The following is a 10,710-nucleotide window of genomic DNA, read 5'->3' as shown; positions in this document are numbered from 1 at the left end:
ATGATATTCTAATTTATTGAGACGCATCTGTATCTGTTGTTTAGCCTACTATCAACAACTGTTTCATCAAAAACTGAACATTATAACCTTCATGAAGGAGGATTTATTGCAAGGCTGTTGTATTAGACTGCATAAGTTGCATTATCTAGGTGTACCTAATAAACTAGAGTGAATTTGCCACCATTTCTTTCTGATGCCAGCTCAAAAAATCATCCTCTAAATCATGTCAGATGATCTTTATAAATCCGACTCATCCGATTCATTTGGAAATCAAATACACATTTATTTTTGTCAGCTGTTCACAAAAAGATTTTGTATCTCGTTATTGATTTGCAACAATCCTGACCACTTGAGACGAACTTCCTGTGATCATCCAACAGGCTGGTATTTAATAACAGTTGTTTTCATGATAGGTTTTTTAATCTTTTAAGTAGCTTTTAAAATTGCCTGATAGGCTGCCAAATTTTGTAACAAATACACAACTACTGACAACACTACTCAGATGACTGGTACATGAAAGCCATGAGATGTGCACAGACAAAGACGTGATGCTGTGCTCCCCCTCAGGCTAATCACTGATTCACTTCAACGTCAGCAAATGTCCAATAAAGTGCTGCTGTTTTCTAACTTATTTAAAGTCACATTTGGTCATTCATTTTACATAATGTGAGCACAATGAAACTCAAGTTCCCTTAATTGCCACAGGAAGTCAGCAGAAGTAACTTGAGATGCTACTATTTCGCATGTTAACATTACAATACAATAGTCATTTGTATTTGGGCCTTGGCACGCCATTAAGTTTGAGTTTTGGCCCTTTAAGGGGAAAAAGTTTAGGCACCCCTAATCTAGTTCCTCTAGTTAGTTAATGATATTAACCTGGCAAGACATGACAGTCCCATTCACATCTAAATAATCTCTAGTAGAAATAGTAGTAGTGGAGTTATTTTGTAGATTCCAACTTTAATATTTGTTGTATTACCTCTTTCTCATTGGCTAATCTACTGCCTGAAATACAAGCAGAGGTGCAGGCTATCTCACCTTGTAGGCCAGTTTGCACCAGAGTGTCAGTGTTGGCCAGAGAGAAGATGTCACTCATGTTGAAAACTTTGCTCATGTCAACATGCAGGAGCTCTAGGCTGGAGGAGAAGGCCACCCAAAGGAGCTCCATCTCCTTACGCTGCTCCTCAGGCAGGCTCTTGTCTCTGAGATGCAAGGTCAGATGTTGACAGATGGCCATGGCCAACTTTTGGGCCTTTTCGCGTGTTTGTCGCAGTTCATCCCGCAGCTGCAAGCTGTCCGTGCACCCGCCGACACACGAGGCCAAGTGCCGGTAACATGCCACCACCTGTATGAGGAAAAGGAAATGTGTTAATTAATATGCAGGATTCTGAAGCTGTGTGCTACACCTCTGGAGTTTAGAGTGAATGTGTTTCAATGTCCTCGCTGTAAATCTCAGAGAAGTGATTACTAGAAGGAGGAGCAAGTAACAGAGGGCTCCTGGTAGCTTGGGGCTGCTATGCTTCAACCACCTCATCAAGTATACAGTAATCAGTCACAGTGCCCCTATAAGCCCTCTGAGTAACTGTCCACTAGTGAACACATTAATACCATAAGCTTGAAATATGTCTTTAAGCCAGTGTTAACAAGACAACTCAGACAAAGTAAGTGCTTCATGAAAGAAATACGTTTTTGGGTTGATAAGAAATAGGGTTATGATTAATATTCATACGTTATTTAAAGCTGCTTCCAACAATTACTGCAAAATGTGTAAAATGGTACAGTTCCAGTTCTATGATCTAAATCGTATGTTAGCATAATGTTTTATTAATAGGCATTCGCTTAGCCCTGGAGGATTAGCAGGTGGGGTTTCAATGAAAAATATTACAAATAATCAGATTATCATTGATCTATTTCTAGATAAGCCAAAACAACCTTGTGCACTCAGAGCATTGATAGATGACAGGAGGGCACACTGAATACAAATAATACAATAACAAATAAAGTTCTCAATATGTGACACTGCTGCTATGATTTTGGGTGAATTAATAAAAAATAAAAAAATACATTACATGGCAAACCCTTAAGCAAATTATAGTTAAAAGTAAATACATAGCAATAACACAGAAAGATGTCAGGCATTATCTAACACAGATTCTAGGACAGTCACAAAGATGCAGTGGACCAAGAAATTCTTTTCAGTGAGAGTGCTTTTTTAGCCACAGGGGGAAAAGATGCTTAGACGCTGTGTGGATGTGTAGTCTGTGACATATGAACATTAGAGTTAAAACAGAACATAGTAAAGATGGTATAATTATTCCTAGTGCAAAACATATTTAGGTTTTTATGATGCATTTTTCCATATTTTTCCCTCTTTTGCAATATTGAACTGTCAATTTGTTAATTCTACAATTCACAAATATTTGCAAATGAAATGCAGATGACTGCTGTGTAAAACTACTGTCAACCTCATAGTTGTTTTCTGACATTACATTTTTAGAACTGTATTAGACGGAAAGTTGCAGGACTGAACCTGCTGTAATAAATACAACAAGCAGAGAGAATTCTTTGTCCTTTTTATTGAGAAAAAAAAAGTTAAAACTTGGAGCGGCTTACCTTTATCAGAGAGTCCACCAGAACCTTTCCATCAGCCAAAGCCTTGTCTGTGCCGACTGTGCAATCATCGCCCACCTTGTTATTTATAAGTGGCATGAGGATGCCTTGTCCAGAGTCTGAGACTCTGCCACAGCAGGCAAGATTTTGGCCCAGCGGCCCTTCACTCCTCTGGCTGCCCCTGCTCCTCTTCTTCCCCTGGAAGATGCTTCATTCAGTGGCTGAGGGTTGAGACAGACTCCGTCTCAAAGCCACACGATGCATTGCAAAATTCCACTCCAATCACTGAACTGCAATTACAGGTGTCAAACATGCTTTGGAGGCTGGAAAATGTCCCACAAAGAGGCAGAGGTGGGAAAATCAAAGTAATGAGGAGAAAAAAAGTGTAATAAACTGATGTAACTCTTAAGCAAGGTGCTAATCCTGTGATTGACCCCTTTGGACTGACGCAGACTAGGACGGACGGCTAATCTCATTAACTATCACTGAGACCAGCGAGATAGAAGAGCAGCTGGCTGTCTACCACAATGGTCCTTTCACTAACTGAGGAGGCTGCGCTCTGTTATCTCATGCACACCACACTGGATTCACCTCATTCACCTCAACTGTAAAAGGCCAATACACTACATAAAAAATATTCTATCAGGATGGTAGAAATGTTATTTTCACGTTTCTTCTATTATGATGGTTTACAATTGAGGGATTTTACTGATGAGTATAAATATAGACAACAGGCAAACAGGCAAATTAAATAGTGAATAGTGATGCACTTAAAAGTAACAAATGTGTTTCTTTGTCCCAACTGGGTCTTTTGTGCTTTGCTTTCCTTCAGGCTCTAGATAATGGATGGCCTCATTTGACCAGGTTGATAAAAAGTTTCATGGCGTGACATTTCTATAGCGGTGTGTGTATGCATGTATAACAAGGTTTCTATGAGGAACAAGCACACCACAAGAAAAGAAACCATACATGTGCATGCTGTGGCCATAAAATGACGTCATACCAACAGTGCTTAGAATTGGAAAAATCCGAGGAATGAATTGACCGTCAATTCAGATGAATTACATCATGCCTACACGTTTGATACAATTAATTTTATTTTTTTTAAAAACCTAAAAAAACACAACACATTAAAACATTTAAAAATACCATCACAAGAAACACTCCACCTGAATAAAATAATCAGTCACTTTTCAGATGCTGGGCTTTTTAGTGGTAGTGGCAGTCCTAGACGTTTTCCTGAGCGTCCGCGCAGTTGTAGCCTTCCGTGGAGAAGTCACCGCCTCCCTGAGGTTGGCAAGCAGGCCTCGTTTGGGTTTGGGCTGCACAGGGGACTCCTGGGAGAGTTTGGCAAGTTCTGCCTTAAGTGAGGAAATCTCTCTATCCTTATCAACGTTCTGCAGTAGGACATCCTCCAAAGATTTTGTCTTGAGGGAGACAAAAAAAAAAACAAAAAAAAAAACGAACATTTAACCCACGTACAACAATAATTTCCATCCTTGTTAAGTCATCATGTTGTATTATTTTTAAAAGCCATTAGAAGTATGATTTAAATTTGCTGCCCCCAAACCTCAGGCTTCCCCTACTTTGAATCACCTCACCTGATCTTCCGCCTTCCTCTGCAGAGTCTCCAGATCAGCTGATTTCTCCAGGAAGCCATCTCTGACATACTGAAGTGTTTCGTTAAGCTCCATCAGCCTTTTCTCTAGGGACAAAATCAACTGAACCAAACATTAAATGGAAAACTGAGCAAGTGATCACATAACCAGACTGAGCCAACGTTTCATCGAGATGCATCACTTTAATTTTGTCCCTGTTACCTGTTGTTTATCTTCACACATTCTCTCCATGGCACATTTTTCTTTGTAAAGCCGTTTGCATCTCTCATCTGCTGTGGGGATAAAATGAGCTGAGTGAAGTTTACTGCCCTTTACAACAAAAATTGTAAGGGCACATTGCTTACAATCACTGGTGAGCCCAGTGAAACAAGACTGACAGGACAACATACAAATTCTGATTATTAGAGATTTAAAACAACTAAATTCAGAAGGGATTTCCTAAAAGAGGACGATGCTGAGCTAACCTGCTGCTTCTGTTGCTTTAGACGGTTGAGTCTGGCACGACTGGTCCACTGTTGGAGCAACACATGCTCCTCCTCTGATACTGGACGGTAAGCTCTCCAACTCTGACACCTTACGTTTGAGGGCCTACACAGGAGGTAGAGTCATACTTGAAGTTTTAATGAGAACCCAAAAATCTGAGGCTTGTGTGGAGTGCATTACTTTAGTGATAAACCCAGTCCCAGGTCTGGCAGGAGAGGAGATTAAGGACCCATTAAAAACAGACATTTTCTGCCCTGTTAGCAGCTGTTTAAAGGACATACCTCCACTTTCTCCTGTTCTGCGATGAACTCATCAAGAGGCACATAGTCGTCTTCCAGATTGTTCATGGCACTCTGGTAGGCATGCTCTTTGAAAGCATCCTTGTACATCTCAAAAGTGTTCTCCAGCTTCTCTTGGTAGCTCTCCTTAAGCTCTTCTATCTGTCGGCTGAACATTAAGGTAACAAGAGGACATGGGAGATGTAGCTGAAATGACCACTGACAATGACTGCATATATGAGAAGTTTATGCATTCAGTAATTTGCCAGACAAAGTGAAATCACAAAAATATACTGTAGACATACAATACCCAACAACTGCATCGCTGGCTATCGCTTGCATATAATAAATAACCTACCTGGGGCGCCCTGGTAGCTCCTATCAGTTAACAGGCAAAAGCCCCCCAAAAACGCAAATAGATAAATAACCTACCTGCGGAGTTCTTCACTCTCCATGAGTTGTTGCAACATGGCGTCTCCCATTTCCTTGCGAATTTCCATTTCCTGAACCAGATTTCTTCTTCGCTCAGTCAGGAGTTTTGCTCGCAGGCTCTCAATCATAGTCACAATCTCCTAGAAGAATTAAAGTTAAACATTTACTGGAGACAATTTTGATCTGCACCGTGCATCTTGTAATGACTGAAGGATGATATGTTGAAGTAAAAACCACCACTACAGTCATGATGGCAGCTCTGTAAGGCTGTATTTAGGGAGAGCGGTGCATTGAGCTACATGCTAACATCACCATCAACTTTAAGAATGTTTTAAGAAACAATGTTTGAATGTGACATTGAGTAGCAGTTCAGTACATTCTGTGGCAGCAAAGACATGTCAGCCTCATCTTCGTCATCAAGCAGCTCTTCCTCAGACAGGCAGCTCTCCAGGGCCTGGCTGTCGATCACCCCGTTCCTCACCAGAGGTTTACCATCACGGCCGACCAAACAAGGAGCCAGAGATTCCACAGGCTTGTCTGGGATCACCTGCACCACCTACAGACAGCACAGATAAGATTAGTGGTGTTGGCTCAACAAGATTGTTCTTGATCCAGCTCATTATACCGCTTCCTCGCGCACCAGTATGTGCCCAGACTAACCTGTTTGGCAACAGCAGAGAATTTCATAACATGGAGTGTCTCGTCATAGGTGGAAGCACACTGGTTAATGTTGACGATCATGGACGCTTTTCCTTTGCCACAGAAAACGGCCTGGAAGAGCTTGGTGAGCTTACTCTCTCTGAAAGGGATGTAGCTGCTCTTCATTCTGATGAACATAGAAATAAAAGGACTTTAACAATGCACACACACTTGTTGGGAGGGTATTAGTGATGAAAAACGCCTAAAATCGTCAACAGTCATTGCTGCCTTGCTTTTACGCCATTTAAGAGATTGCGCTTGCACTACTTTTAAAATCAATCACCTATCCATGTGAGTCTTATCATTGACAGTTCAAACCATTGGCATCTTCATTCTTGTCAAACATACTTGTAGCTGGTGATAAATATCTGACACATTTTTAACCAACTGTACCGGTCAGTCTGATTGTTGCGAAGCCCAGTGATGCACTTCCCCAGAATGAGCAGGGAGTTGTTTATGTTCCCTGCCTCCTTCAGCCTCTCTCCGAACGTCTTGGTTTTGTTGCATCTTTCTGAGCCAGCCAGGTCACACAGAGAAAACCTGAGAAACACACACATTAAAGTAGAATGTTTTTTCTGTGTTTGGGCTCCTTTGATGGTGCTGGAGCCATCACAGTGGTCAACTGGACTGCCAAATCAGGTACAAACTGAATTTGGTCAAATGACTCCTGAGCAGTAAGGCTCTGAACTAATTCTTTGTCATGGTCATGTCCTGTGTTTATCCCATGTTACAAATGCATTTTTGAAGCTCTTGTTTGAATTGTCTGCTATAGTTAATTGTAAGCCCTCTGAGTTCCATTTTGTGTGAGAGATGCTATAAAAAAAATTATATTTATCATTATGATTGCATTATTTTCCATATTGGCATCACCTTGTTTAATGTAAAAACCACAAGTGCAGTAACATCACTTGTCTTCAGAAACATTTTTATGAAAAGGTTTGACAGTGTGCGAGTATAAAAATAATCAAAAAAAAAAAACAATGTTACAGAAAAGTTAAATATGTCTCTCTGTGCACAACTACTCAACCAATGTAGCCACACAGAAAAACTATCACTAGGTAGGAAATGAGGATGTCTCTGAGATACTTACTCAGAGATCCTTTTAACTGTGCTGCCGTCGATCTTCAGTAGCTTCATGGTAAATATGCTGTGGCTGTAAAGGAAAGCTGGTATGAGTTTTGAAAAACAGAAAATGAGTGTAAAGAGGTGATGAAATGAACAGTTTGCCTTCTGCTAGACGACTGGTTCATCTTTGTGGCTGCAGCGCTTCTGTTTTTGTTTCCGAACTGTAGTAGTTTGGAGGCTTCGCCCAGGGTCTGGATGTTAATCCACCTAAGATCTGAAATTGATAAAACAGAAAACTAATTTAAACCTTGAGCAACATAAAGACTATTGCTGGTATGTTTCTACCAACTTAAGAACGCCCAATAAAGACATTCTCACACCTTTAACGTAAGCGTTTCCAGCACCATCATCACATACTCGAAGAGCAGCACGTTTCTTGGACTTGGAGCACAGGGAAGGTTGAAGCAGATCATACACACACTCATTGTAGATTTCAAAGAATGCCACCCATAAAGCAAACTGGCTGCTGTCGGCTTCTGTTGGGTTGCTTGCCAACACTAAAGGAGAAGAATATAGAGAGAATATACTGCCTGAGTTCATACTCAGACAGCTTAAAAGCTTACACTGTTTTTAAAATGTAAGACAGCATATGTTCAGTGTGTAGGATTAGTGAGAGGTACCAGTTTGATCGTAGGACAAAGAGGAGGATGACAGAGTGGAGGTGGAACAGGACAAGGACTCTGAACCACCACTGGCTCTGAGAGGATCACACTCCTAGATGGGAGGAAAGAATTGTTTACCTGCAGAGTATGGTTGCAGCGTTTCATTCCTGCAATATTTTTTCTTGTAGAAACAGTGGATATAAAATTCACTCACTTCTTTTACTGAAGCAAAAATGGCAGCTTTAGCACTTCTTTCCTGCTTGACTTGGTCAGGATCCAGATATTGTGCATCATTCCTGAGGTAGGGTTTCAGGTCCATCCCCTCATACTGACGGCCTTCAATGTAGTGGAAGGTGGCGTCTAGCACTCGAGGGAGTATTCCCGGCTTTTTTGGAGTTCCTAAAAACATTTCGCACTATGCTTAAGACTGGCAGAAGATCTTCAGAAGACCAACACTGTTGTTTTTGAGTTTCCATCTTTACCTTGGATTGTGTACGTTTTCCCAGCATTGGTTACACCATAGCTGAATATCAGTGCGTTCTTCCCATCCAAGAAATCAGACATTTGGCTTTTGACAGTGTCTTCAAATAGCTCAGACTGTGTCCTCTCTGGTCCAAAAATCTAAAAAAAGCCAACAGAAAGATTGTGGGTTGAAAAGGAATGCATGTTTCTGTCTAAAAATGGCACAAATCTCATCCAGAATGTTTTAGGAATAAATGTGAGCGAGGAGTTCTAACACGCAGCTAGGTAAACAGTACTAAAACAAACCTTTGAGAAGGAGAATTTGTGGAGTGACATGCCAATGCCCTTCTCGCTGCTCTTCATGGTGGCAGAACCCTTTGGTGCATTCAGTGTCACTGTCTGGCTGTTTTCAATCACTACACAATCCTGAGAAGAAAATGAGGTAAATCGGCAGCCTGAATAAAAACCAAGGACATTTATTTGTCTGATGTTATTAGTGAATGAGAGTTTGTCTGTTTTGGGCTACTGTAGAAACATGGTAGTTCAACATCACAATTTTTATAAAATGATATAATACTCAATCCCTCCACCCCCACCCAAATGACATGCACATCCCTTACACTGGTGGATGTATGTGTAAATTGCAATGCTTAAAGTAGGCTACAGAGTAATATTCAACTTCTTTACAGGTCAACTTGCTCTTTGTAACATTGTAGATTCCTTTATGGGTTGAAACCCCACTGGACATGCGTATCGTCCTGACTATTAGCTACTGTACCGGGCACTAGATGGACTGGGTGACAGTTTTGATATCTGTACCTGATCCTCGTTGTCATAGAGCTCCTCTTTAGAGAAGGGCCTGACTCTGAGGTAAACTCTCATGGTCTGCTGCTCAGCACCACCTGGCATTTCATTCTGCAGACAGAGACGACCACATCAGACCTTTTGAACAGTTAATAGGAAATCTGAACAGATATCCTTGGTTACTAAAAAAAATTAAGATACAATTAACCTAGCTTGGGAGTATAAGATAAAAAGTTTGACAAAAAGGAAAAATACTTACCTGCTGGGATGAAGTGCTGACAGGAAAAGCATTACCAGTCAAGTCCATGTCAACAGGCTGCATGTGGTCACATTCTTCATTGGTCAGATCAATAGCTGTACTCATCTTGACGCAAGGTAGCTCCAAAATGTCTGAATTTATTTGCAAATTCACTTTATGCACTGAACAAGTGTGCTATATTCTCCACACAAATGAAGATTTAACAGCTCTGTCTCTTTGGAAGATGGTTCACATGAAAGTTTTGGCCTTAAAAATGACTTATTTCACCTACACGTAGGTCTGCTGATGTTCTGCCACTGAAAATCAAGAGGGAGCTTGCAATTAGTTTTAATTGAAAGCAGGTGTAAGGTCAACCAATGCCCAACCAATGCCCAACCGGCTTAGAGTTCAACCCTGAACATTATCTGAGGAACTCCAAATACAAATTATAAGGGATTAAAGATTCAGCTGTATCAACCAAAAACTTCAGTTTTCTACTGAAAAAGGAAAGACATTTTAAGACAGGAGAGGTGTTAACCTTTCTTAAACAAATTCTCAGATAGTCCCAAGACTTGTTTTCCATCTGTCACCTAATGCTATTACAATATCCCAAATAAGAAGATATTTGTGCTTCTTTTTAATTCTTTCCTGTCATTTTCACTTGAGAATGGCAGCTAAACAGCCCCAAGACGGTGTCTCACAAGCCAACATTACCACTTTTCTTGAAAAAGAACTGTTGCCCAAACCAGACAAATTTGGGGTCATATAGAGGCCACAAAGTAAATTATTTTTGAGAGTATACATTATAAATATAAAGATGAATAACATTAATATCAGGTATTTGACCACCTGACAATGTGACAAAGAAGAATCTAGACTCTAATCCTAACCCTGAATTACTGAATCCATAAAGGGGGACCATAAAGCCCTAACCCTACATTTCTAAGCAGAAATGACATTCTTGTTAGAAAAGTTCAAGTCATAAGAAATATAAACACACCCTTGTTTAACTCCATATACTCAAGTTGCTGCTACAACCTTACTAGGTCTCATATATGACCAGCAGCCTATGGTGGCTAATTTAGCTAATGTTATTTAGGTATGGCTGTGTAACAGACATTAGTCTCTCTTGGTGTCGGTTTTAGGATTCAGTATTATTTGTCACTTGACAAATGGGTCTCTAGAGTATTTCTCATTCTTTCTGCATGACAAAAAAAAATAATCTACACAATATATGTCTTCTACAGTCGTTTGCAAGAATGTGTTCAGTAATTTTATCTTTAGATAAAACAAGAGGGTTTGTAAAAGATTTGAGTTATTCAGTATGAAACAAGTGGCTTTGCAAAAAAAAAAAAAAA

General features: G+C 40.3%; 2 protein-coding genes across 3 annotated transcripts in view; both read right to left on the bottom strand.

The window, feature by feature from the left end:
- rgs9bp (regulator of G protein signaling 9 binding protein) overlaps positions 1 to 2,709 on the bottom strand; it is a 10,932-nt gene extending 8,223 nt beyond the window's left edge. The window contains exons 1-2 of the mRNA XM_035656457.1: positions 2,614 to 2,709; positions 1,039 to 1,345 (exon numbers count right to left, since the gene is read on the bottom strand). Coding sequence (XP_035512350.1) covers positions 1,039 to 1,345; positions 2,614 to 2,709 — 403 coding nt within the window. The remainder of the gene's footprint in view (positions 1 to 1,038; positions 1,346 to 2,613) is intronic.
- A 977-nt stretch (positions 2,710 to 3,686) lies between these two features.
- On the bottom strand, positions 3,687 to 9,704 carry zgc:56231 (uncharacterized protein LOC406257 homolog). 2 transcript variants are annotated; one of them, XM_035659825.1, is made up of 18 exons: positions 9,374 to 9,704; positions 9,130 to 9,225; positions 8,617 to 8,736; positions 8,331 to 8,469; positions 8,063 to 8,247; positions 7,867 to 7,960; positions 7,567 to 7,743; positions 7,349 to 7,460; positions 7,212 to 7,274; positions 6,515 to 6,661; positions 6,083 to 6,248; positions 5,799 to 5,978; positions 5,423 to 5,562; positions 4,994 to 5,159; positions 4,694 to 4,817; positions 4,431 to 4,501; positions 4,212 to 4,331; positions 3,687 to 4,037 (listed from the first exon to the last, which is right to left on the bottom strand). In XM_035659825.1, the coding sequence occupies exons 1-18, from the start codon at positions 9,476 to 9,478 to the stop codon at positions 3,804 to 3,806; spliced, it is 2,439 nt and encodes an 812-aa protein (XP_035515718.1). In that variant the 5' UTR covers positions 9,479 to 9,704; the 3' UTR covers positions 3,687 to 3,803. The 2 variants fall into 2 exon arrangements, with proteins under 2 accessions (XP_035515718.1, XP_035515803.1); XM_035659910.1 differs by having other exon boundaries at positions 4,431 to 4,498; positions 9,374 to 9,544.
- Positions 9,705 to 10,710: the final 1,006 nt, after the last annotated feature.

This window comes from Morone saxatilis, unplaced genomic scaffold (assembly GCF_004916995.1).
Source record: "Morone saxatilis isolate NCDOM2014 unplaced genomic scaffold, NCSU_SB_2.0 Contig0, whole genome shotgun sequence".
Taxonomy (NCBI): Eukaryota; Metazoa; Chordata; class Actinopteri; family Moronidae; genus Morone; species Morone saxatilis.
The sequence above is the reverse complement of the archived record's forward strand: the minus strand, read 5'-3'. Positions and strand labels throughout refer to the sequence as shown.